The following is a 27,982-nucleotide window of genomic DNA, read 5'->3' on the forward strand; positions in this document are numbered from 1 at the left end:
CAAATATCTCAAGAACTGAAGATGTTACAGTCGTGATAATTGGTATTTGGCAGCTCCTTTATCAATAAACACGTATTTTTTTGTTTTCGGAAAACCACTTAAGGGACTGAAAAGAATTGAAAAAGCAGGTGAATTTTTAAAATGAGTACCGGTATATCTACACTGTATGTCAAAAACTTACATGTTACAGACATGGAACTTGGTACTTGAAATGTCCTTTAAAAATAAAGAAACATGTCTCTCTCTCTTTTTTGTTTTCTGAAAATCCACGTAGGTGCGGGTGGAGGAAGGGCTGATAAAGGGGTTGAATTCTTTTTATGCGGTTACTTATATCTCAAAACCTAAAGATGTTACAGATCTGGAAATATGTATTTGTAATCTCTTTTAAAAATTAGGAAACATTTTTTTTTACTTTAGAGAAGACGTTCTCACGTGTACAGTTCTATGTCGCATGGTCATCTCAGCCCCAAAAGGCAATACTACAAACTTGGTTTACAAAGAGTTTCTGGAGTAAATGAAACTCAATTTTTCAGTGAGGTTTTATACTTCAGGGATTTTCAGATAATGTGTTAGTACAGTACCGAGGAACGATTACTTTTATCAAATTACGAAATCCACGCGAGAAGCCGCGGGTAACTGCTAGTGTGTACATCAAGTTCACCGCAGACCGTACAGCACACAAAATTGACGTCTTTCCCATTACCGTCAACTGCAAGCTTGAATACCAACCAAATACGACCTTTAAGTTTAGGATCCAGTTCAGAAGTCATGTATTGTGCGGTTTTTAGTTCGTTTGTTGCTTCTTTTTTTTAATTCACGATTTTTTGCCACGGTTTCTTTTCTTTTAGAACTACAGTCCACATTCGTTTCCGATAACAGGATAGACGGACAAGTCAAACTGAAAACCACAGCAAATTTGATCGGCTCCACTCGACCGTAATGCAACGCACTCCGCTGACACGCAGTACCCTGTACACATTGAAGCAGTCAGCCCATAGAACTACCACAGCGCTGTCCTTGGCTCACCGCGTACGAATGACAGAGCGCTGGCCCAAACCGGCCCGTGCGATGACGTCACGGGCTTCGTAAGTTCGAGCCTTTCAAAGGCCCATTGCAGCCTACTGCCGAAGCAGCTCATGGGCTGGGCCTGTCTGCAGGACTCTGATCGACAGTATGAGCGTGATCAAACGCGCCGAAATCTCTGTTACTCATACGCCCGGTACGAGGTCTGATATCATCGCAGTCATATACCACGCCGAACTATTTACATTCGCCGGGCCTGACACAGTGTAATTCAATTTAATTGCGTATCGTTGTACTGTATTTATTTATTTAATTAATTTAATGTTTAAAAGATCCTAAGAGCTATCGCTCGTATTGGGGCAGTACATTAAAAATCTGCCAGAGTTACAATGCTAAATACAAATTAAATTATTTAAAAAGAACTGATAAACATTTATATTTTCAAGGATACAATAAACTGCGAGTTTAAAAGTTTATATAATCAGAACCATATAGCTCCATATAGAACCTGACCATAACTTCATTTAAACAGGCTAAATCTTAGAGTGATATATTTTTACATAAATGTTTCTTAATATTTCTTTTAAATTTCTTAAAATTCTGACAAGCTTTTATCGCTATTATAGCCCTATACAAAACGCTATTAGTTCCACACTTCACTGTATTCATTCTAGGGACATGCCAGTTTGCAGATTGACGTTTCGCATGATCATCAAAAGATTAATTGATCATGAATTTGAGTTTTACTTCTGCCCGAACCGAAATAGGCTATGTTTAACTTTGAAGGCAAGTGTGATCAAAGAGCATGCAATAGATAGTCTAACCGGAGGAATGTCTGTTGATGAGTATATTATTTGTCTGGTGTTAAGAATGGAAAACTATAAAAGGCTCTGAGTGCTTTTCTTTGAAGAATTTCAAGTTCTGCCTCAGCTAATAGCACAGGCACGCAATGGGGAAATTGGTGTAGCTCCTAAAAAAATTCTGGAAGCGGCTAACAATGGAGAGTTACACTGAGTGATCTGTGAGTGGAAAGTGCGCGATTCTTTTCTTGAATTTACCGTTGGTCTGGGGGGGGGGGTACAGCAAGAATGAATCCGTCTGACAGTCTTGTAGGGCGTAGAGTTCAGTGCAGCGTAGTCAGCGGGTGTTGGTTCAGTAAAATGAAATGAAATGTATGGCTTTTAGTGCCGGAATATCCCAGGACGGGTTCGGCTCGCCAGGTGCAGGTCTTTATATTTGACTCCCGTAGGCGACCTGCGCGTCGTGATGAGGATGAATACAACACATACACCCAGCCCCCGTGTCGTTGGAATTAACCAATTAAGGTTAAAATCCCCGACCCAGTCGGGAATCGAACCCGGGACCCTCTGAACCGAAGGCCAGTACGCTGACCGTTCAGCCTACGAGTCGGACTGTTGGTTCAGTGAACCAGTAAAACTGTGAGTGGGAAAGCAGTTTGTAAGTGCAAGAGAACTCAGTAGGTTGTCTTCGTGCGTGTAATGGAGTCAGTGATTACACGGTGCAGTGAGTGACCCTATTGTAGATATGTGCAGTATTCTACACTATGGTCAGCGTAGTCGCCTTCAATTCAGACGCCACGTGGTTCAATTACCGTTCGGGTCGGACATTTTGACCTAAATCATTAATTTCTCTTTTCGGGGACCGGGTGTTTATTCTGTCCCCAATATTATTGCAATTCACACACTACACACAACATTCTCCTCCATTACAGTAACACGCAGTTTCCCATACACCGCAGATATCACCCACCATTGTCGAAGGGTATGCCTTATAAGGGTTTGCAATATATATCCTCCCTATTACACGATTATCACGAGTTTATCCGGAAAGCATACTCCAACAGTGAGATCAACAGTCTTATCAACAACCACTCACATTCACACCACTACACACCATTTTCCTCATGTTGCTAGCTGGCGGCTGTGGACCTGGACTACCCTGTCGTTCTTGACCCATGGCTACCTTGTTACGTAGCTCGTTGTGGAGGTCTACAACCTGCTCCTTCTCCGAATCAGAAACACCGCAAAGACCATCGGCATCACAGGCTTCTGAAACTCCCTGCAATGGACAGTAGAAAATCCTCAGCTCTAGCTCTTCAGCCAAGCAGCTTAATGTTAAAATTATCCTATGGATATGAGCTACGAATTATAGGTAAACAAAATGTAATAAAGTAGCCCTTCAGCCAAGCAGCTCAATGTTAAAATTATCCTATGGATATGAGCTACGAATTATAGGTAAATAAAATGTAATAAAGTAGGAGAATATATTCTTTATTTATTCCTAAAATTTACAATCCTTTTCATTAGCATCGTTATCCGGTCGTTTAGGTAAGCAGTTTGCCTTTTCCTAACACTACGAGCGCCAATGTGAGTCAATGCATTGATTCACTTAGGGACCACTACGAGCACCAATGTGAGTCAGTGCATTGTTTCTCTTAAGCACCACTACGAGCGCTAATGTGAGTCAGTGCATTGTTTCTCTTAAGCACCACTACGAGCGCCAATGTGAGTCAATGCATTGTTTCTCTTAAGCACCACTACGAGCGGTAATGCCAGTGCATTGTTTCTCTTAAGCACCACTACGAGCGGTAATGCCAGTGCATTGTTTCTCTTAAGCACCACTACGAGCGGTAATGTCAGTGCATTGTTTCTCTTAAGCAAAACTACGAGCGCTAATACGAGTCAGTGCATTGTTTCTCTTAAGCACCACTACGAGCGGTAATGTGAATCAGTGCATTGTTTCTCTGAAGCATCACTACGAGCGCTAATATGAGTCAATGCATTGTTTCTCTGAAGCACCACTACGAGCACTAATGTGAGTCAATGCATTGTTTCTCTTAAGCACCACTACGAGCGGTAATGTCAATGCATTGTTTCTCTTAAGCACCACTACGAGCGCTAATATGAGTCAATGCATTGTTTCTCTTAAACACCACTACGAGCACTAATGTGAGTCAATGCATTGTTTCTCTTAAGCACCACTACGAGCGGTAATGTCAATGTATTGTTTTTCTGAAGCACCACTACGAGCGCTAATATGAGTCAATGCATTGTTTCTCTTAAGCATCACTACGAGCGCTAATATGAGTCAATGTATTGTTTCTCTGAAGCACCACTACGAGCGGTAATGTGAGTCAGTGCATTGTTTCTCTGAAGCATCACTACGAGCGGTAATGTGAGTCAGTGCATTGTTTCTCTTAAGCATCACTACGAGCGCTAATATGAGTCAATGCATTGTTTCTCTTAAGCACCACTACGAGCGCTAATATGAGTCAATGCACTTAAGCCCTTATAACTACATTCGGTGTGGACATTTTTCAAAAATAAAAATGCCTGAGGGTAATGAACCAAGAAACACATTACAGCAAGAATTATGTAAATAAATTAATTTGGATTTGAATAAAAAACGAAAACGAGTAAAGAAACAAGCGATTTTAGGCTGTTTTCCGGAAATGGATTTAGGTCGGAAGTGATTTTTCGGAATTTGTTTTTTAGTTTGGTAGAGCTGTCCAAGACTCACATTTTGAAACCTTTTCGGGCCTTTAGTCCTTCAACTCTCGGCACAATTGACGAGCTTGCTTAATTTTATTTTTTTGTAGTTTTGGAATGCCTACTTTGTCTGCTAAGATCAGTTTTCAGCATTAAAACGATAGAACAGAAATAAGAACAGTGGGAGTATTGTTTGATCACACAATTTAAATATGGCGTATTATAGTTTAAAATAAGAATAATCTTCATAGCGAAAATCTTCAGCGTGTTTCCATTCATTCGAATGGGTCAGGAATGGAATGAATGAAGCCCCATCTAGCGGCGAGTATAGGAACTCTACCGGCTGCCGAAACCTGTCGCACTCCTCTGGGGCAATAATTACTGACTGACAGATGAAATGAAATTATATTTGACAATATCGATGGAATGAAAGATGACAGGGAAAACCGAAGTATCTGGAGGAAATCCTCTCCCGACTCCGCTTTGTCCAGCACAAATCTCACACGGAGCGACCGGGATTGGAACCACGGAATCCGGTGGTGAGAGACCGGCTCGCTGCAACCTGATCCACGGAGGCTCTCAATATAATAGTAATAATAATAATAATAATAATAATAATAATAATAATAATAGTTTTATTTGAAGATAGAGCACACAAACTGTGCATATAGTTGAGAACAAACTACATAGAATTATCATAGAATTACAAAATATCACAATAGAAGATCTCCAATTTGTACAAATGAGTACATGGTATCGGCTGCATTGCACACCGCATAATTTACATATGCAGGATTCGTCTGGCTCATGGAAGTACTTGGTATTACACAGCTTATGGTGGTATCCTTGTACCGCTATCGAGTTAACAAAGTGTCGCAGGTCTTGTTTAGTTTTTGTCCATGTCCTATTCATCATGGCCTCCGTTGTACAAAAGCCGACTCAGATTTCGTCTCTTTTCTTCACTCTGTCCTGCATTAGTTTCTTTCAGGCGTCTGTGAATGGTAGCCCTCTCTTCATCCGGAGGCCGTCGATGAAGAAAGTCTCCTTGGCAAGTTCATATGCTAGTCGAGATTTTGCATGTTTCAATATCCCCAGGGTAGCTTTCAGAAAACGCTACTTGACTGCTTCGATTGTCCTCAAGTCCGCCATGGTCAGCTTCTCCCAGATGATTTCCAGCCCTTATGTGGCGATGGGAGCTATTTTCGCGTCAATCTCATAGCAGTTCCCAGTGAAAGCTTTGTGATTATTTTAATTTCATATATGGCTTTAGTTGCCACCGTTGCTCGAGACTTTATGTGGGCTCTGTAGACTCTAGCTGTTGTTTGTAAAAGTAAATCCTACGTATGTGAATGTATTTACTGACTTCAGGGGGTTGATCCTAGGCAAATCTTGTCACTTGTTGCTTCTGGGCCTCCTTTTTGAAATGTAATTTTTTCAGTTTCCTCAGAGTTGATTTTCATGTAGTTATCCTGTGCCAATCTGTCTAGATTGCCAATGGCTTTTTGCAATTCAGATAGGGAACTCGAACCAATGACTACGTCATCTGCCTACCAGTACATGTTAACATTTACTGTTACAAGCTTAGTTGCCATCACTACGTCGAATGTCGCTATGTTAAAGTGTAGGGGCTGAGTGGGTCAATTTGCAGTATTCCATTGGTTTTCGTTATCTAATTCGGTGTAACACGGTCATCAATTTGTAGGTAGTTAGTAGTCAGAATGTTGCTAATCAGCTTCGTGAGTTTATTGTCTTCACCCACTATGGCTTCCGGTTTCGCAATTATTAATGGCCTGCTTAAAGTGTCAAAGGATTTTGATTAATCAACAAAATTACACGAAATTTGCGTCTTGGATGCCGTACGGTTTCGTCAATGTCATTGGTCAGGTTGCTTATGCCGTGGAGGATACTTCGACCTTTGCGGAATCCAAACTGTTCATCTGGGAGTTTATGGTTAACTGCTTTTGTAATCTTTATCGTGAGAAGTTTTGTCAAGATCTTCAACATATTATTTCCTAATGCTATCCATCTGAAGGAGTTTGGATCTGATTGATCAGCTTTCCCTTTGAACATTACTTTGATAGGCGAAATTCTCCATGCTGTAGGGATGTCACACACTTGGAGACAGAGGTGCATTAGGGTTGAGATAGCTGTAAGTAACGTCTCTATTGAGTCTTTCACGTTTTCATTGCAAATAATAATAATAATAATAATAATAATAATAATAATAATAATAATAATAATAATAATAATAATAATTGCCGGGCATTAGTGGCCCAGACGGTTGAGGCGCTGGCCTTGTATCCCTCCCTAACTTGGCAAGTTCGATTCTGGCTCAGTTCGGTGGTATTTGGAGGTGCTCAAATATGTAATATGAATGATCAAGTTTAGAAGTTCACATAATGTGGCTCTTGGTACGAGAGCCCTGCAGCTCTGAGCTCACCTATCACTCACCAGTCTACTGTCTCCTCATTCAAACATTTGTCGCTCTACTGCTTGTTTGTCACCATTCTTAATTTCCTTTAATTTATTTAACTGTGTATTATTTGCCTTAAGACGTTTGCTGATAAGTGGTCGCATTCACTACACTTCCTTCAGGTGATACTTGTTAAACTTAGCTTCTCTTACATTTTAGTTGGGCATTGAAATGTATCTAGCCAGATCCGCGTTGTAGGGGTAGCGTGCTTGTCTCTAACCCAGAGGCCTCGAGTTAGATTTCCGACCAGATTAAGGATTTTTACCCGGATCTGAGGGCTAGTTCGAGGTTTACTTAGCCTACGTTATTACAATTCAGATAGCGGCCCCGGTCTAGGAAACCAAGAATAACGGAGGAGAGAATTCATCATGCTGACCGCGCGACGCCTCGTAATCCGCAGGCCTTCGGGCTGAGCAGCGGTCGCTTGGTAGACCATGGCCGTTAGGGACTGTTGCGCCATGGGGCTTATTTGATTTTTTATCGAAACGTTTCTAAAATTGGACAAGTAATATCATGTAAATAAACATGAACGTTATGGCTGTCGCATTGTTTTCCTTTTTATACCCGAGTGGGCCCACGATATGTGCCCGTTACAAATGCTACACACTGCCAGGGCACATTGGACTTCAATGGCCTTAGTAGTGCTCAGCCAGCATTGCTGACACAGCAGCTTTGTACCTTGTGAGGCTCGTAGAGCACATTAAGAGCTCCTTTGTGTGCATCCCTGATCTAGAACATACATAACCCCAAACCCCATGGCACTACAGCCCTTGAAGGGCCTTGGCCTACAAAGCGACCGCTGCTCAGCCTGAAGGCTTGCAGATTACGAGGTGTCGTGTGGTCAGCACAACGAATCCTCTCGGCCGTTATTCTTGGCTTTCTAGACCGGGGTCGCTATCTCACCGTCAGTTAGCTCCTCAATTCTGGGGCCTTCGGATAAGATGTAGGCACGCTAACCTTACACTACGGGGCCAGCCTAGAAAATAGATGAAGACATGATATGCGCTTTTGGGTTTATGCCGTGTCCAGGAAAAAAACGGTGAAACTTCTTACGTTTCACAGAGAACTTTGCTCTACGCCTTCAGAAGGAAATCTCGACTGTTCACGAGGAAGTTTTCTACACTAATGTGGGTTTGAGTTTAAGAATGCTACTGTTGGTCGCTGTTGGTACGCTCATTCGTCACCAGATGGCTCGCTGTATGCTGGCACAGCGCTAGAATTTCAAGCGAGAGCTGATGACAACAGTATACTCAAATTAAGATGTTTCACACCAAGTCTTGCATGAGTAAAAACAGAGATGTCTTCAGACGAATCAGGGACGAATGTGATGGAAGAAATTATAGAAAATAAAGTTTAACGGAAGACACCCAGGATAGAATAGAACAGAGCAGAAAAAAGGAGAGAACGTCTATGGAGAAAACCAGCATCAATGTTAACATCAGAAATTACATTCTTGAGATATCCTGTTACTTTACACTAGTTATTGAGTCTACTTACTTCGTAGATGCACATGGCATGTTCATCTGGGCACGTATCACAATACTCCTCCTTGGTGGTGGCGAGAACCACCGTGCAGACAGCCAACAGACAGAGCAGTGACTTCATTATGTCAGCACAACAACCTGGACACACAGCGGACGCAAATAAACAACATTATTTTCTTCGAAGTAAATTTCTGACTCAGACTAGGAAATCCAGGGAACAGGAAGTAAGCAGGATTTCGTCTACATGTGGCTGGAGTAAGTAACGAGACATTTACTGCTGCTGCTGCTGCTGCTGCTGCTGCTGCTGCTTGTTTTAAGGGGCCTAACATCGAAGGTCAACGGCCCCGAGACATTTACTATTAAATGGGTATTCGTTGGAGATGACTCCAGATATTAGCTGAAGATTTAGGAAGATTTCAAGATTTCTTTGAAGAATCAACAAGGTACTAGGCATAGGTTTTGATATACAGAGAGTTTCTCTCATCTGTTGGCCGGCAGGCGCGCCCAACGTATTTGCCTCCCGTTGACTCATCACTTCCCGCTCCACGGCGCAGCAACACGGATGGCATTTCGCTCTCTTTTTCCGTGCACGAGATGAGATAGCAATTAAAATTAAGAAAATAAGAATTAAGAAAATTAGAAACTGTGAAAGGTCCTCCGTGGCTAAGCCGGCAGCGCGCCGGTCTCTCACCGCTGGATACCGTGGTTCTAATCTCGGTCACTCCATATGATATTTGTGCTGGAGAAAGTGGATGCGGGACAGGTTTCTCTCCGGGTACTCCGGTTTTCCCTGTCACCTTTCCTTCCAGCAACACTCTCCAATATCATTTAATTTCATATGCCAGTCATTAATCGTTTCCCCAGAGGAGTGCGACAGGCCTCGGCAGCCGGCACAATTCCTATCCCCACCGCAAGATGGGGGCTTCATTCATTCCATCACTGACAGGGTCACTGGCTGGAAAACAGGTTGTAGATTTTTCAGTAACTAAGGAAATAAGTTCTACCTTATAACAGGATATGTTGGAAAAGTTCTCCTTCTGCATCCACACATCGTCTTAGGTAACTCTGATTCAAACGCATAAGTTCGTCTTCCGTAATTGAGGTCATTTATCTCCGGATATGTTGTTTCAGTTCGTCCAACGTGTGAGGGTTTCAAATTTAACATTTTCGTAGCCAGCCATGATGAGTTCTTCCAAACCCCGGCTACTTGGCCAAGTCATCTTAGGGATTTTGTAGGCATATGTTCTATTCTTTCTGCGATTTCATTTATTATCGAGTACAGAACCAGTTCCTCTCCATTTCTTTATGAGTTTTCGCACGGTCTCTCCATGTTGAGAGCGTACACCAGGAAACTGTGTTACAAATCGCCCAACGACTTCCCTGCAAGACTCTGTGTTCACGTAATTTTCGTACATAAATAACTTTTCCTCTATCGGGTACATGCCTTTGCTGGCAGGACCTAGTGTTTACAGTGCACTATGTATTCTGGTATAGGCTAGAGCAATTTTGTTACTTTCATAGATCTGTCTCTGTCTTATCCTTGGCTTTGACAATATGAAAGCGACTGAGGTATGAGCGATGCTAGTAATGCCATTTCTTATGCAGCTAGTCCGTGCTATGAATGGTGTGAAAATGTTGCTCATAGGGTCAGTTGGTGCATGCGTTTCAGTGGGCTTGGCAGACTGATATGTAATAGCAACTCTGGCTCGGTGAGGAAGGCAACGGGAAACTACCTCACTCCTCATGTCCCTAGTACGCCTCTTCAGTGATGCCTAGGCCATCAATGACAGCTGATGGCAGAGCTGTTGAGGATCCCACCAGCGGAATCGCTGACGGACTGAACATACCTACCTACCTACATACATACTTACATACATACATACATACATACATACATACATACATACATACATACATACATACATACATACATACATACATACATACATACTGAACCCATGACCTTTGTGCCCTAAGAATATTATGCATAAATTGTCAATTTAATAAGAAGTTCGATTCTTGATAGCATGGAATTGACACGTGGCAAGGGGGTGATTACCTTCGGTCAAACGCTCTGGGATACGTAACGTCAGTCGCACGTGTCAACGGCGGAAGAATCTTAAGTCATTTTTGAGAACTATTTCAAAGCGCGTGTATATGGCGTGCCCAATCCAAGTCGAAAATATAGTGCCTATCAAGTGAGGTCATTTATCCCACAAATTGAACATGTATAAATTTTAAATGCCCATGAGCACTACCGCCAAAAATGTAGCGAGTATGTAGTCACCTTCAGAACTCTTGTAATTACAGTTTAGTTAAATCAGAAAAGTTATAGAAATTTTCTTGGCGGCAAAGGGAGATGCCCGGAGAGAGGGGGTAACTGCTATAAATAAGAATTGACGCCATGACGAAGCCTCCTGCAATTTGTGTTACGAAGCGGACGACAAAGGGTTGAGCTGCTCTGTGAAATCGAACGGCAAAAGTAGACTAAGTCCAGCCAACATATTTTAGCCATTGTGGCTGGGGTCTTGACTCCATGTGGAGATAGTTTTCTTGAGTGGAAATAATTGTACCAGATAGGACGGTCAAAGTACCGAAAAAAATTTTATGTGATAAAGAAAGTAATTCATGTGCGGAAATAAATACAGTCTACCGTGTGCGCTCAACAAGAAAAAGTGAAGAGCATTTTCTTTTTTATGCTTTAATCCAGGAAACCTGAAGAAACATAGTGATCTGTAAAGCCAGAAATGTAAAAATGGCTAAATAAAAATGCCAGGGTCGCTGGTGAGTCCAATGATGACCGATGGCGTAACATAAGGTATGTGACTTACCATCTTACTACCTATTATATCTTGTTTCATGATCTCTAAAATGTGTATTTGAATGGTGTATATACGACAAAGCTGATCCCCTTATGTGGTTTTTGTAAATATTAGAATACGACCAAAAAAAGAGACATTTGTTTTATTTTCCACATGGATAAATTTTTGAAGTCTTGCGAGTGCCGTGTGATGTTGTAAAAAGTTATTAAATAGGGTTTCGAAGTGATATCATGTCCAATGTAGATTGTCATTTCCGTGTGTTTACTGCCTATATTTTGTGACGTCGAATAAAGTAGTTCATTCGACGTAAAATTTTTCTGTCTGAAATTTTGACGTAAATAATATAAGAAATCCATAGCTACCCGTTTTCAATCGAGTGGAAGCACGCTGTCGGGTGAGACTATAGTGTGATGAATTTGGTCAGGGAGTGAAACGGTTTTCTAGGCCCATTTTAAACTGTGTCTGACTGACAACAAAAAGATCAAGTAGAATTTTTCAGTTATTTTTGTGAAAATCCAGTTATTAAATTACGACATCATTTTATGCGAAAGTAGTATAATTGGATGGTTCTGCAGCCTCCTCCCGCGGGAAATTTGAATTCTGGCGGGAAATTTGAACTCTGGCGGGAAATTGGAATTTTGGCGGGAAAGTTGAATTTTGGCGCGAGATTTGAAATTGTAAACAAAGCCACGTGCTTTTTGACAGCTGTCATCACCTCAGTAGTGCCAACTTAACCTAACTAGCGCGAGATAAACAAAGCCACGTGTTTTTTGACAGCCACGTGTTTTTTGACAGCCACGTGCTTTTTGACAGACAACAACGCATCGCTAACCTCAGTACTGCCATCTTGACGGGTCTAAACCTCAGTAGTACCAACTTAACCTAACTAGCGCGAGATAAACAAAGCCACGTGTTTTTTGACAGCCACGTGCTTTTTGACAGACAACAACGCATCGCTAACCTCAGTACTGCCATCTTGACGGGCCTAAACCTCAGTAGTACCAACTTAACCTAACTAGCGCGTGGTAAACAAAGCCACGTGCTTTTTTGACAGCTGTCATCCGCCATCTTTAAACTACAGAGCACTGTGCTGCCCTCTTTATCGTAGTAGATGTAAAATTCGTCACCTGTCATCGGCAGTGCTGCCATCTTGGCGGGCCTAAACCTTAGTGCTACCAACTTAACCTCACTAGAGTGAGATAAACAAATCCACGTGCAGCTGTCATCCGCCATCTTTAATCCATAGAGCACCGTGCTGCCCTCTTTAGCTACTTGCCTTTGAAATGTGGTACGTCACAGCTGTCATCCGCCATCTTGCATCGCAAACCTCAGTGCTGCACTCTTTAGTTTGAAATGTGGTGGCGGCAAATTCCACGTGCTCTTGTTTGGAAACAAAGCCACGTGCAGCTGTCATCCGCCATCTTTAATCCAGAGAGCACCGTGCTGCCCTCTTTAGCTACTTACCTTTGAAATGTGGTACATCACAGCTGTCATCCGCCATCTTGCATCGCAAACCTCAGTGCTGAACTCTTTAGCTTGAAATGTAGTGGAGGCAAATTCCACTTGCTCTTGTTTGGAAACAAAGCCACGTGCAGCTGTCAACCACCATCTTTAATCCAGAGAGCACCGTGCTGATCTCTTTAGCTACTTACCTTTGAAATGTGGTACGTCACAGCTGTCATCCGCCATATTGCATCGCAAACCTCAGTGCTGCACTCTTTAGCTAGATACCTTTGAAATGTAGTGGCGGCAATTTGAAAAAATCTTTATGCTCCTGTTTGGAAACAAACCAATGCGCTCTTTTTTCAGCTATCATCCGGCATCTTTAATCCAGAGAGCGCCGTGCTGCCCTCTATGTGGTGGTGGTAAATTCTACACGCTTTACAAACCCACGTGCTTTTCTGACAGCTGTTAACCGCCAGAGAGCACCGTGCTGCCCTCTTTGTGCCGGTGACAAATTCTACGTGCTTTTTGACAGCTGTCATCCGCCATCTTGCATCACAAACCTCAGTGCTGTACTCTTTAGCTAGATACCTTTGAAATGTGGTAGCGGCAAATTCCACGTGCTCTTGTTTAGTAAACAAAGCCACGTGCTTTCTTTTGACAGCTGTCGTCCGCCATCTTTAATCAATAGAGCACTGTGCTGCGAGTAATTTCGTCAGCTGTCATCCGCCATCTTTAATCCACAGAGCACCGTGCTGCTCTCTGTAGTAGCGGGTAATTTGAAAAGTTCTGTTAGCTGTCATCCGCCATCTTTAATCAAGAGAGCACCGTGTTGCCATCTTTAGCTAGATACCTTTGAACTGTGGTGGCGGCAAATTCCACGTGCTCTTGTTTAGTAAACAAACTCACGCGCTTTTTGTCAGCTGTCATCCGCCATCTTACATCGCAAACCTCAGTGCTACACTCTTTAGTTGAAAAATGGTGGCGGATAATTTAAAAAGAAAAATTCTACAGCAGCCATCTCTCGACGCTAATTGCACAAGATGGTGGGTATACATGACTCCCTAAAGGTGCTTATGCGAGATGATCGCTATACATAGTTTCTTATGAGACGCCCTTGGGATGCTTGCGCAAGATGGCGGTTATACAAGGCTCCTTATGAGATACCCTAGGGATGCTTGCGCAAGATGGTGGTTGCTCTTATGAGGCGGCTTAAGGATCCTTGCACAAGATGGCTAGAGACGCCCCCACCCCTAAGGATGCTTGCGCAAGATGGCGGACGCAAGATGGCGGTTATACATAGCTCCTTATGAGACAGCCAGTACTCGATACAACATGTGATCAGAACATTGATTGATGTGTTCAGAACACAAAATGAGTGATCAAGACTAGAATCGAACACTGCACTCGATGTCGTTAACTTCAACATATGATTAAAACATTGTTTGGTGTGTTCAGAACACTACATAAGTAGAATCGAACGCAGTACAACATGTTAGGGGATACCTTTGTTCTAAGAAGATCAGATTGAAACATAACAAGACTAGAATTGAACACTGCACTCGATGTCGTTAACCTTAACATGTGAACAGAACATTGATTTATGTGTTCAGATCACTAAACAAGTAGAATCGAACACTGTACAACATGTTAGGGGATACCTTTGTTCTAAGAAAATTAGATTGAAACATAACAAGACTAGAATCGAACACTGCACTCGATGTCGTTAACCTTAACATGTGATCAGAACATTGACTGATGTGTTCAGATCACTAAACAAGTAGAACCGAACACTGTACAACATGTTAGGGGATACCTTTGTTCTAAGAAGATCAGATTGAAACATAACAAGACTAGAATTGAACACAGCACTCGATGTCGTTAACCTTAACATGTGATCAGAACATTGATTGATGTGTTCAGATCACTAAACAAGTAGAACCGAACACTGTACAACATGTTAGGGGATACCTTTGTTCTAAGAAGATCAGATTGAAACATAGCAAGACTAGAATTGAACACTGCACTCGATACAACATGTGATGAGAACATTGATTGATGTGTTCAGATCACTAAACAAGTAGAACCGAACACTGTACAACATGTTAGGGGATACCTTTGTTCTAAGAAAATTAGCTTGAAACATAACAAGACTAGAATCGAACACTGCACTCGATGTCGTTAACCTTAACATGTGATTCGATACAACATGTTAGGAGATACCTTTGTTCTAAGAAAATGAGATTGAAGCATAGTACGACTAGAATCGAACACTGTAAGAACATTGTTTGATGTGTTCAGAGCAAAAGTACAACTTCAATGATTTACCTAGTGTAAAACACACACTGTGCACATATCGCATAGCTATCTCGCCTATCACTTGCCTAGTATAAAAATCAAAAACACACTGTGCACTTATCGCACAGCTAACTCGGTAACACTTCAAATGATTTGCTTAGTACGAAAATAAAAAAATCTATACCGCGTAGCTAACTCGTTCATCGCACTGCTAAGACGCTTAGTAATTGCAAATACACTGATATATGTCATACGAATATCAAGAAAGCACACTGCGTAGCCAACTCGCTCAGGTCACTCGCTTAGTAATTGCAACACGACTAGAACACTGATACACACACGGACAAGAATGTTGCGAGATACTACATCCTTACATGTTAAAAAAATATTGGGGGTGAAAGATCATAAATTATATGTACACATGTTGTCTCCTCCAAGTTGTAAGACGAAATACGCGCAGTACTGCGAGTTTCCGCTATAGCTGGCGAACGGAAGAAGCATGATATCTCAAGTAGTGGGAGAATGCCGATTCTAGACCAAATTCAAGGTCATCGAGTCTCCCAGCGCGGGACGGCTGAGGACGGGGGCCGCCATCTTGGGCGTTGGCTGCGGTTTCCCGCGCGGGCGCCATCTTGGGAGATTTAAAAATAGCACGAAAGGCTTCGGCAGGGTGGCTAACGGTTGAAAAATAAATAAATAAGAGGTACGGTAGAGTTCGCTCACGGTGACTAATACTTGATTAAAAATGTGTTGCAGAGCGTGCTTCTGTTCCAAGAGGTATATGTATGTAACGAATAAGTGACCGAGAGACAGTGTTTGAGAAGATATTGTGAGTGGTAGATGTGAGTGTGAAAGCGGCTAAGAATCTAAATAAAATATGGCGAGAACATTAATTGTAGATGTACAAGGGTTTAAGGTGAATGGGAACATGTTTGTACTGAAGGAAGTTGCTGTTATAGATTGTACAACGCTGTGGTGGCCAAGTGTAAGCGGCGTTTCTTTTGAGCCACCCTATCCACTACATATGCAGTCGGAAGAAGATATAAAACAAACGGCATGGTTAAGGAAACATCTAGGATTGAAATGGGAAAACGGAGATATTCCCTATAAGTTTGTGTCGATGATTATGAAGGCCTACTTTGTTGGTGCTCATGTAATATTTGTGAAAGGAAGTGAGAAAAAGGAATGGCTACGTCCTTATGTACCAGCATCGTGTCAGCTAGTTGATTTACACGATGTGGGATGTCCTTCGCTACAAACGCTCAGTCATAACAGTGATGGTAATAAAAAACGGTCATTACTTCATGTATGGAAGCTATTCGACTGGCTGTGTTACAATGCATGCCGGGAAGTAAGTGAAACGGTTAGAAGACAGTGCGGGAGCACAGAACAATGTATTGAGGAAGAACGTGTTGTTGTGTAAAGACGCTTGTTTGTGTGAGGAAAAAAGAATTATGTGTGCTGCATTTTTGTCTGATGGTTTTGACGGCATAGAGGTTAGTGATACTGAGAAAGCTATCGTGAAATTTTTTGCTTGCAAGAAAAAGCTGCATACGTTTACAGAAAAAGAGTTAAAGTGTTTACCGAAAGCATTTCTTGTGTACGTAGCTGCAAATGCAGTAAAGGACATTTGGGACCGTGTACCGCACGAGTGGAAAGAGGATCCTATACTTTCGGAACTACAGCCCTGCACTCAACATCAACACCATCACGAAGTGACATCGGTGAGGCAGCCTTCTGTGAGACAGTGTCGTACTTGTCAGCTTATAAAACATTACCACAGAAGCAATAAAAGCGAGTGTAAAGACTATGTAGCATCATACCATGGCTGCGAAGCGAAACAGGACAGCAAGGCAACGTGCAGCGAGGAGGACTTTTGCTGGTCGTGGAATCATTAATACAGTGATTGACAGACTTCCTTTTGAACTACATTTGCCAAATTACCAGTACTGTGGGCCTGGTACGAAGCTCGACCTTCGATTGGCACGGGGTGATCCAGGTATTAATGCTTTGGATGTAGCCTGCAAACAGCACGATTTAGCTTATCGTGCAAGTAAACGGTACAACAACCCAGAACTGCGTCGTGCTGCCGACCAAGAACTGTTGAGAAAAGCACAACAACGTGTGGCATCGAAGGACGCCTCTGCTTTGGAAAAAATAGCGGCTTTAGTGGTAGCGGGTGCAATGAAGGGAAAGTTGATGCTAGGAGCTGGAATAAAACATAGACGTAAGAAGAGAAAAAACCATAAACTTACTTGATGATGTGTTTATAATTTTGTGGGACCTTGATAACATTGTAAAAAGTGAAAAATAAATGGACTTGTAATAAACTGTTGTGTTTTTATTTTAACTATGGGTTTTTTGGAAGGGAACGGATTAGGACAGTAGGAAATGTTGGTTAAAAGTAAACACAGTATAGATATATTCAGCATGTATTAATCAACAATAATTTCAATGTACAGTATACATAAAATTTTACATAAAGCATGTACAGTATGCATAAAATATTTTATAAAGAATGATTTACACCTGTTGTTAGATAGTTATAGGCTATAAAACGTGTACAGAGCATGTAGAAGCTACTTGTTATAGCCCCACGGTAAACTAGTGAGCCCATCAGCATACCACTGACGTTTATCGTCTAACATACTAAGAGAATGTTTTACTTGTTCTACAAGAAACACTTCATGGGAACGGGAGAGTATTCGCATCTGAATATGCTGAGTAGCTGTACCTTTATGTAAAACATCGAGGTAGTCGTCAACGCGTAATGTCTTAACCACATTAGACCGCACACCTTTTGCTTTCGTGGTGTCGTTATGCTGTTTTGTTCGATAAGCATACATTTTTGGTGCCAAGCCAACAAACTCTATCATAATATCGACACCGCATTCATCCTTCATAAGTCCTATAACTTTCTTATTTAGTGGTTGAATTTGATAAACATTATCTGATGGATAAGATGTATCAAATTGGTCTGAATGCTGACGCATGACATCATACATGTTGCATTGAGAAATGAAATAGATAAATGAATCCGTATCCATGTAGAGCAAGGAAATGTTGCCAAAGTGTGGCTTAGCAAAACCATAGTGAAAGTCATACATGACTAATTTGGAAAAATCGAGAATTGTCATGCCTAAGTAGATGGGTTTATTGTACATTATTTCTATTTTGCTCATTTCTACGGTAACAAGATCATTTGCTATGACCCGCAGTGATTTAAAATTTGGCTTTGAAATGTACTTCCGAATCCCCCATCCACCTTCCCATGTGTTAAGTAAATGTATGTTTCGATATTTTCGCACATTTTCCATCGATTTACCATAGATACAATTGTTCATAAGTTTAAAGAAATTAGTTTCAAAATTGCTAGTAGCACGTTGTCGGTTGTGAGTGTTTAAATCCATGTACGGTTTTAGCCAAGGGCGCTGTTTGAATGTTACTACCCGATGAATTTTAAGTAACAACAGACCGTACATGAGACATTGCACTAAATTCTGAATGTGTAACACATATCGTTCTTTTGGATATAGTGTTCCCAACAATTTACTCTGTTTTGATGTTTGAGAGGGGGGAATCCTTGGCTCTACACAAAACGGCAAGTCAGCATGTGCATCATGAAGAGTAGAAGGATAGTCAAGATCTACTTCTAAAATATAACCTTGTTCACAGTCATTAACTGCTTTGTGCACATCAAAGTGAGCGATGTCTTTTTCAGACAGCCAACGAAAATCTTTGTAAGGGAGGGGTTGACTCATTGCATGACCATATAAATTATTCACATCATAGTAGGCAAGAAAAGAAACGGGTTTTTCAGGATCATAACTTTCTAGATAGACGTTATTAGCCTTTGCATGTCTTTGATTGAGCGAAACAAATCCTCCTCTTATACCTCTTTCAAAAAACAAAAGCATGTCTACGTCAGTGAAGAGATCTAATTCAACTCCTGTCATCCGTAACATGGCATCCCACGATAATGCTGGGCTTGTAAAGTAATGGGCAGGATCAAGGTAGTAGATAGTCAAACACATGTTTCGAAATTTTTCGAAAACATCAGTAAGTAAGAGGACATCTATTTTGAGATATAAATCCGCATAGGCACCTAGCGACTTCAGGCCAAACGTTTGCCACACGCGACTAGCGTGCTGATAGTCCTCGTTCGATACCGTAGTCTGGTTCAAAATAGAATAGAATTTAGACTGATCGGGTAACTTTGTGTTTTCTAACACTTCCCAGTTATTGACATAATCATAGGGGAAAATCCCCTTTCGGATGCATAGCTGAAACTGTTCTGGATTAGGAAAATACTGCTTTGTATAGATCAGGTCATCGGCATGGAGACCGTTTACAAGTGCATCGAGTGACGAGGACATGAACTTGTAAGAATCTAGGAAACGAATGCATATTTTTCCTATCCAATACGAGAATGAAATAAATCGTTCATGGTTTTGTGGTAGAAGAGAGAATTTGCTCTTATCCAAGTTAGCAAACTCCTGAATAATAAAGTGACTGTCATAGCCTGAAAGATTATGGAAGAAGCAGGGAATGAAGTTGGGTGCACGAAACTGCAAGTTACACACTTGATGGGCTGCTCCTAAGTAACGTCCTGAGAAATGACAGTGATTTCTTAGTTTAACATCTGTCGGTAGAAAGGGTTTTTCACAAATGTGACAGTTGGTGGCAACGTTGAAGTTTTTCAAATCAACTTCGGTAAACACCATACGTGTTGGTGTGTGTAAATAGGTTTCAATATGCCGAGCTAATGTTTCAAGCTCACTGAGTAGCCATGCTGTGCAATTCGGTCCACGAAATGTTCGAAAATAGGATTGCTTACTATCAAAAGAACAAACAACGTGATAGGCAACACAAAACGGAATGTGATGTTGTACTGCATCAGTATACGAACAAGATGGGTCTGGTGCACATCGCTGGATTGGAACAGTAAAGCATTCAAAATCACCATAGACGACAAATGGAACGGGAATTTGCTTGTGAATGTTCACAAACTTCATAGTTGCCTTTTCAGCTTCCGGAAGAACAAGTTTCACCGCGGGATGAGTAGCACAATTATTAATGTGTTTGTCGAGTTGTGACTGACTGCTCATATAGTTTAAACACCGATCACACACAAACTTCTTATGTCCGTGTGCGGAAAGTTGTGAACTTACAAGTCGTGAAAGGTTCGTTATTAAACAATAGTGGTTCACGTCGTTGTTCGAGAGGTATAACAGATGAATATGATGGTGCTTCTTTTCTTTTGTTGCATACAGCGGACCTACAACAGTATTGCCTTCAATCCCGTAAGCCATGAAAGAAAACTCGGGATTGTTTTTCTCAAAGTGAGAAATATCCGTTATGTTCATAGGAAACGTTGCACCAACAAAATTATGTGTTTCTATTAGCCGGTTAAAGGTGACCTCATACTGTTTTGGACGGTTCTTATGTGTGCGAACTGGTTGCAAATAGGCTGCTATACACCAAAGGAAGCAAAAGATGTCTGTGTTTTGAATGTTGATTACAGCTTTACGTTTGCTAATGTTAGTAGGTAAAGGAATATAGCTTGAGCCGGAATTGAGTGGATCATACCTGCACATGTTAATAGATAAAAAGTTAATCTTTTCAAGAGCAAGTCCACTCGGGCCGTCTTGAAATTTATCAAATTTAGTAAGCAGTGCTTCTAGGATATGTGTGCAATACCATTGATATATGTTATCAGATTGATAAAGCGCTGTCATTTTAGTATTTAAGTAAAAGGTATTACGTACTTCAACATTCTCTTTGTAAAACACAAAGGTACATGCTAATTCACCATTTACTTTCAATGCAGTGTGGTGGGATAAGTATTCATTTAATTTTGAAAAAAACACAGGAAAACATGAAGTTAAAAAAATTCTCGGATCTAATAGACCGGTTGGATTCGTAATACGACCACTACACACCCGTGTGTTGAAACAGGTGCGAATAGTCTCCCAGGTAGGTGTTGACATGGTTAGTTATACTATCATCCTTAGATAAATTGTTAAAAAGTAACAGTTCTATGTATAGTTATAAACATTAATTTTTGTGGGAGAAAGAACGAAGGGCTTGTATAATATATGCTGAATAGATGTTTATTGTTAATAAGAAATGTTTTGCACAAAAAGACAAACGAACACAAGACTAAGTGCTTAAGGAGCAACTTCAACTAGCACAAAAATATATGTTGAACAGAGGTTTATAAATACAAAGGAAGTTTTGTTAATAAGAAGTTTAAATTAGTAAGATGTTAGGAGCAAATATGATGTTTAATGCAAAAACAATGTATGTTTTGCACAAAAAGACAAACCAACACAAGTCTAAGTGCCTACAGAGCAACTTCAACTAACACAAAAATATATGCTGAACAAGGTTTATAAATACAAATAAAATATTGTTAATAACAATCGTAAATTAGTAAGATGTTAGGAGCAAACATGATGCTTAATGTAACAACAATATATGTTTTGCATAAACACAAGACTAAGTGTCTATACATCAAATTTAGCTAATAGCTCCTTCCGTAAATCTCACAAGGTATGCACCGTTCTGAATACCTAAATATTCAAGAAACAGACTTCGACTGTTCAAGGATTCTATAACACCTTCAGACAGTGTATTGAAGCGCACAGGTAGAAACACAATAAATTCGTCACAGGTGCAGAGAATTCTCTTGCCATAACGTGTTGTTATCTTCTGCAAATGTGTGATAGGGAAGGGCTGATGGAGTGGTAAGTCACGAAGCCGCTTGGTTTCAAGACCAGCTGCTTGCCCTAGAGCATTAATTTCATCTAAAGGATCCATACTATACTGCCCTAAGCTGCCCTTGGCTCCCTCCTTGGTGGAGCTAGTGCTGTAGCAAGAACGGTTAAAGCCGTAGAAGAGGCGAAGCAACAGTTGAAAGAGAGTGAACGCCATAATAAAACTATGGAGGCGATTGCATTGCGTGGTAAAGGAGTACACATGAAGCTGGCGCCATACAAAAAAGGACTGGGCATATACATGTCACCAAAAAACGCCTACTGAATGCACTGCCACGACGAGCCCTGACCCATGAAGAAGTAACTACGTACGCCAAACAACTCGGAATTCGTGACTTCCGCGGTGTGTTTATGCGAAATCTGCTACCAGCACATCCACGTTACAACGAGAGTGCCGTCATCAACTTAGATAACAGTCACGGTCCAGGAACGCATTACGTTGCTTACGTTAAACGTGGTCAACATGTATGGTATTTTGACAGTTACGGAAACTTAGCTCCTCCAGCAGAGCTCGTACGCTATTTCGGAAGCAGTGCAGTTATTGTTTACAATAAAAACCGTGTACAAAAATTTCACACACGCACGTGCGGTCGATTATGTTTAAAGTTCCTATATGAAACTCAAACATCGGACCGAGTGCATCAGTGTTTACGTGATGTTCGGCAATGCAAGAACGTTTACTATACACGGACAAGGGCCTGAAACCACCATCTACTTCAACCCACCGATTGAACTTGGACATCGACCTTACAGTCTTGGACTAGTATCGTTTGAATGTTATAATAAAATCTATAACGTGCGAGAAGGATCAAACAAATTCTATTATGATGAATACGTACTAACCTTACCGCAGGGTACGTATTCAGTAGATGATATTTATGAATACATTGAAAACAAATTAATTCAACAGTTTAGTCTCGAGAGCTTTATTACTAAAAAGCATCTGTTCTCTCTCACAGCAAGCAACGTAACTCATAAGTGTATTATCGAATCATCATTTAAAATCGATTTTAAAACACAACCTGACTCGATTGGACCGCTGCTCGGATTTTCTCCAAGAGAACTAGCACCGAACGTACGTCACGAGTCTGACCGCCCTACAACACTCTTAGACGATCATCATGTGACTATCACCAGTAATATTATTACAGACGTGTACAGCAATCAACAACCTTCGCACGCCCTGCACGACTTTATTATTGAGAAAGAAGGTGGCTATAGCGTACGTGAGAAACCATCAGCAGTGCTCTATCACCCTGTAACTGTGACGCGCATCAGTGACATTACCCTTCGGCTTGTCAATAAAAACAATCAGCTTGTTCATTTAGACCCTCACACGCACGTCACGTACAAACTTCATCTCAAGCCAACATGAAACGTATTTACACGTCTCGATACAAAACAAAGCGTGCTCCGAAGAAACGTCTCACTTGTTCGCAACGACTCATAAGGCTAACACGTGCTCATCAACAAGTGTTAAAAGATTTAGGTTATACCTTACAGCCCCATGGAAAACATTCTAGACGTCGTAAGCTCCGTGGAAACGCAAGAGGGCGTAGTAAGAAGTGAGCTTCATTCCTATCAACCCTTTACGTTTGGATTAAACAACAACGATGAAATTCGCACGGTCATTCATCAACAAGATGTGTACACCCTACCTCATGAAAGTTACATTTACATTGAAGGACAGATAGTAAAGAGTGATGGGACTAGTGGAAGCACCTCAACTCTAAACAATAATGCACTCGCTTTCCTCTTTTCGGAGGCCCGCCTGGAAATTAACGGAGTACAGGTAGACAGTACAAGAAATGTAGGCATTTCAAGTGCTATGAAACAGTATCCATCGTACGGAAGTGAAGAAAGTAAACCCTTACGTACGGCAGGATGGTGTCCGGGAGCTACAAATGAGTGGATGGTTAATACAGACGGAACCTTTACCGGAATGTTACCATTAAAACACATTCTTGGATTTGCTGAAGATCATAAGCGTATTATACTCAATGCAAAGCAAGAGCTCATTCTTGTTCGCGATCGCAGTGATTACAATGTGCTCAAAGCAGCATCAACACCTATCGATTCAAAAATTATCCTACAACGTATTCTATGGCTAGTGCCCCATGTTACCTTATCCGATAGAGCAAAACTACGTATTCTGAAAATAGTAGAGACTGACATGGCAATACCGATTCGCTTCCGAAGCTGGGAACTGCACGAGTATCCGGTACTACCAACTACAGATAAACACAGTTGGTCTGTAAAAACATCCCGCTTCACAGAAAGACCTCTTTACGTCCTGTTCGGTTTTCAGACTAATCGTAAATTTGTACACAGTGCTGATGCTTCACAATTTGATCATTGTCAATTAAGAAACTTTCGGCTCTATCTGAATGGAATGATCTATCCTTACGAAAACATGGAACTAAATTTTGAAAAAAACAAATTTGGACCACTATACACCATGTTCTGCAGTTTTCAGTTTTCGTATTATCAGAAAGAAAATCGTCCCCTGTTTCCTCCAGAGGAGTTTAAAAACAAAGCGCCTTTAGTTGTCATAGACTGTTCCTACTTAGAAGAAGCCATGAAAGAGTCACCAGTCGACATTCGTCTTGAATTTGAAACGGCTGAAAACATTCCTGAAAATACAACCGCCTACTGTCTTATTATTCACGAAACGGCTATCACCTACTATCCTCTATCTAATATTGTAACACGGCTGTAAATACATACGTATACACCATGCAGATATCAGTCCTTAAAAAGACACGAACTGCACCGATTGTACGGCCATGGAAGAAGACAGTCAAAGTTTTAGTAACACCGCAAGTCTACCTTCCGACCCGTCTTCTACATGTCAGTGTGAGGCCTGCGTCTTTCAACAAGCAAACAACACATTAGTAAGTGAGGCTATAGATGCCTATAATAAACATAAGTTTTTGTGGTATATGCCAAAGCATTTAATACCCTATCTACCATCTAGTTTTGTAGCAACGTATGCCTCTAAGGATGTAGAATATTCATGGAACCTGCTACCACTTCACCTGAAAATGGTACCAGAAGTTGCTGCTTGCCGGTACTGTAATCAACACTACAATTGGAGAGGTAAAGACAACTCTGATGACTGGGATAGTTCAAACCCTATGATTAAAGACTGTTCAGAATGTACTTTACGATAATGTCATCCGTTCATGTTATGTATATCTATTGTTATGTTTCAATAAACCACTGCATTCAATGATCTACCAGGCTTAATGTTTTGTTATACTCCTTCTACTATAAGCAGTTACATCCCAAGCTGCTTAGCATTTAAAACGTCTCACATCCTTTATTTTATGTTAAATTTAAGACTTACCTTATTTTAGCAACCATGTCTCTTCCACTCTCTCTGCCCACTCAGTACTATTTCATATTCAGCATGTTAACTTGCGTCAAGGACACAAACAAAGTACTGTTTCTTATCTTAGCATTACTATTCCAAACAATGTAGAAACGTGAACACAGCAAGTAGTAATCTAAGTATTGTTTGGCATTAGTCATTTTCTTTTCCTGTAGGTGACAGCAGGTGATAAGAAAATTGAGCTTTTATCTGTTAATGCTTCTCTAACATTAGCGTAATAGCCGAGCAGTTATCAGACATTTGCATAATTTACGCTACTCGTTGCATTCTGCACTAACTCAGTAATAATAGGTACTCAAGAATACACTTCCAATGTTCTTCCACGACAACAGAATATAAAATAAAATGAAATATAATACAATATACCTTTACCATAAATTTCGAACACAATAACAGAGAAAAAATACCTATCCATGTATAAAACAGGTAGGTCACTGCCAACACACCATCATAGCGGACTTGACGTGGGAAGAGCATTCGAACGTAAAACTAGTACTGGTCTAACACGTAAGGAAGGGCATCCGGGCGTAAAACTAGTACTCGTCTTGCCAAAGCTTACCGAGTCAGCCACCGCCAACGCACACCGCCATAGCGGACACGACGTAGGAAGAGCATCCGGGCGTAAAACTAGTACCCGTCTAACACGTCGAGAAGGGCATCCGGGCGTAAAACTAGTACTTGTCTTACCAAAGCTTACCGGGTCAGCCACCGCCAAAGCACACCGCCATAGCGGACACGACGTAGGAAGGTCATCCGGGCGTAAAACTCGTACTCGTCAACCAACGCCTGCCGTGTAGGCCCCCCGTCAACGCACTAACATCTGCGCGGGAAACGACAGCCAACACCCAAGATAGCGCCGGCGCGGGAAACCGCAGCCAACGCCCAAGATGGCGGCCCCCGTCCTCAGCCGTCCCGCGCTGGGAGACTCGATGACCTTGAATTTGGTCTAGAATCGGCATTCTCCCACTACTGATAATAAAATTAAATATCCGTGTATGATTTTCATAGTGATCCAAAAACCTGGTGAAGAAGAACTTTGTTTTAATTTACAAAGAGGTAAATTTATAAGAAAAATCTCTAAATTATTCATAGTTTTATCCTTCATGTGATGTTTCTTTACTTTTAATGGGTTGTAAAGAAGTTTCAAGATGCATATTCCCACTCTAAAAGCAGGTAAGAATTACACTTTCCCAATTCATTTCTGGGAGTTACATTTGCAGTACTTGCTTGGACAGTTAAAGGCTTGCTGCCTTCCACTGAGGATTAGATCCAACTATCTTGGGACATTCAAAGGAAATGGACAGTTCTTTACACTCAGAAAGTGTTTTGGGAGGTTGATTGAGTTTTACTGCAAAACAACATTTTTTCTAACTACTGATATGTACAGACATTTCATTACTTTCTTTGTGAAAATGATCTTTCCAAGTGTAGAACAGCAGATGGTACTCAAGTGTTTTTCTACTCTTTGTTGAAGTACATTATGTTATTATTTGTCGCTAGTCACGGACCCCTCGCGCCTACTACAAAAGAGTAGAACTTGACCTCATCTGCTCCGTATAGTTCTTTGATCCGAGACGAAGTGTAAAAGTGCGAAGCTACTGATTGAAGTACAAAAGCCAAAAGAGGAATACTCAGGAGCTCGATGAGATACATTGGAACCAGAATGAGTAACATCAGAAGGAGAGCCAATGACAACCCCAAGAAAGCGAAATTGGATACCAATGGAGGTGGATGGAAACAAGATGTAAACTCAAGCCTAACGACGTAGTTACAGAACGGATCAGATACGCGCAAGACATAGCCTCTACTGACCAAGACGGACCTCCAGGCTTCTAGCGCCACCGCTGTTTAAAACAAATAGAAGCAGCGTCGAAACGCGATAGATTGCTTACTTCTCCTAGAAGTAAGAACTCGTAGGGTGCTGGATGGTTGGCCCAGCCCTCTCCCTACCAAGGCCACTGATGTGTCAGGATGCAGAGGTCGTCTCGCACTCACAAAATCGAGAGATCGCTTGCCACACAGCTTGATCCGATAGACGGTGGGACACGTACTGCTAGTCGCTCGAGGTGTCGGCCTGTGGGAGCTAGTATCCGAGACGAAGTAGTACCAACTGACAACCGACCTCTGAACATTGCGGGAATCCTTTGGCCAACCTACCACAACCATTATTCAAATAATGGTGGCGTGGGAGACCTCTGATCAACCCAAGAGAATCCTAACTGTGGGGGACTGGCCTGTACGCAAGTGGACGGAAGGTTAGCAGCTCCCGTCCACGGAAAATGGGCACCATTGCTCCTGTGAATAGACAAGAGCCTCGGATAGGCGCGGTCCCAAACAGAGGCGCACCCACTCCCCGAGGAGGGGAATTTGGGGATGAATCTCTCCCTCCAGAAAACACCGTATGCTTGACACAGTGTCCAAAGTGCGGAGTCGATCTCTCGGCTAGGCAACCAAACAACATCTAAGACGTTGCAATCATGAACCTCGTGACGAAGATGGCATATTCAGTTGCCATGTCGACCCATGTGATCGAACCTTCGATAGCTTAGCCGGACTTCGCCAGCACAGAAAGAGGGCACATCCTGCTGTATATAACCAGCAGGATTGTGAAATAGCTGAACAGCGTCAGAGAAAACCAAAGGTGCATACACCGCAGAAGAACTGGAGAGGATAGAAAGTCTGGAGGTAGAGATACCCATCGGTATCACTCAATAAGGTCATAAACGAAACTCTTGCCCGGGAAATAGAGAGACCTGT

The 27,982-nt window shown here is 41.5% G+C and overlaps 1 protein-coding gene across 1 annotated transcript in view; it reads right to left on the minus strand.

The window, feature by feature from the left end:
• Window positions 1-25,306, minus strand: part of LOC137501060 (venom allergen 5-like) — an 86,155-nt gene extending 60,849 nt beyond the window's left edge. Inside the window, exons 1-3 of the mRNA XM_068227949.1 lie at window positions 25,181-25,306; window positions 8,503-8,627; window positions 2,938-3,102 (exon numbers count right to left, since the gene is read on the minus strand). Of these exons, the coding sequence (XP_068084050.1) occupies window positions 2,938-3,102; window positions 8,503-8,610 (273 nt within the window). The 5' untranslated portion in view covers window positions 8,611-8,627; window positions 25,181-25,306. The remainder of the gene's footprint in view (window positions 1-2,937; window positions 3,103-8,502; window positions 8,628-25,180) is intronic.
• Between the last annotated feature and the right edge of the window lie 2,676 nt (window positions 25,307-27,982).

This window comes from Anabrus simplex, chromosome 5 (genome assembly GCF_040414725.1).
Source record: "Anabrus simplex isolate iqAnaSimp1 chromosome 5, ASM4041472v1, whole genome shotgun sequence".
NCBI classification, from domain to species: Eukaryota; Metazoa; Arthropoda; class Insecta; order Orthoptera; family Tettigoniidae; genus Anabrus; species Anabrus simplex.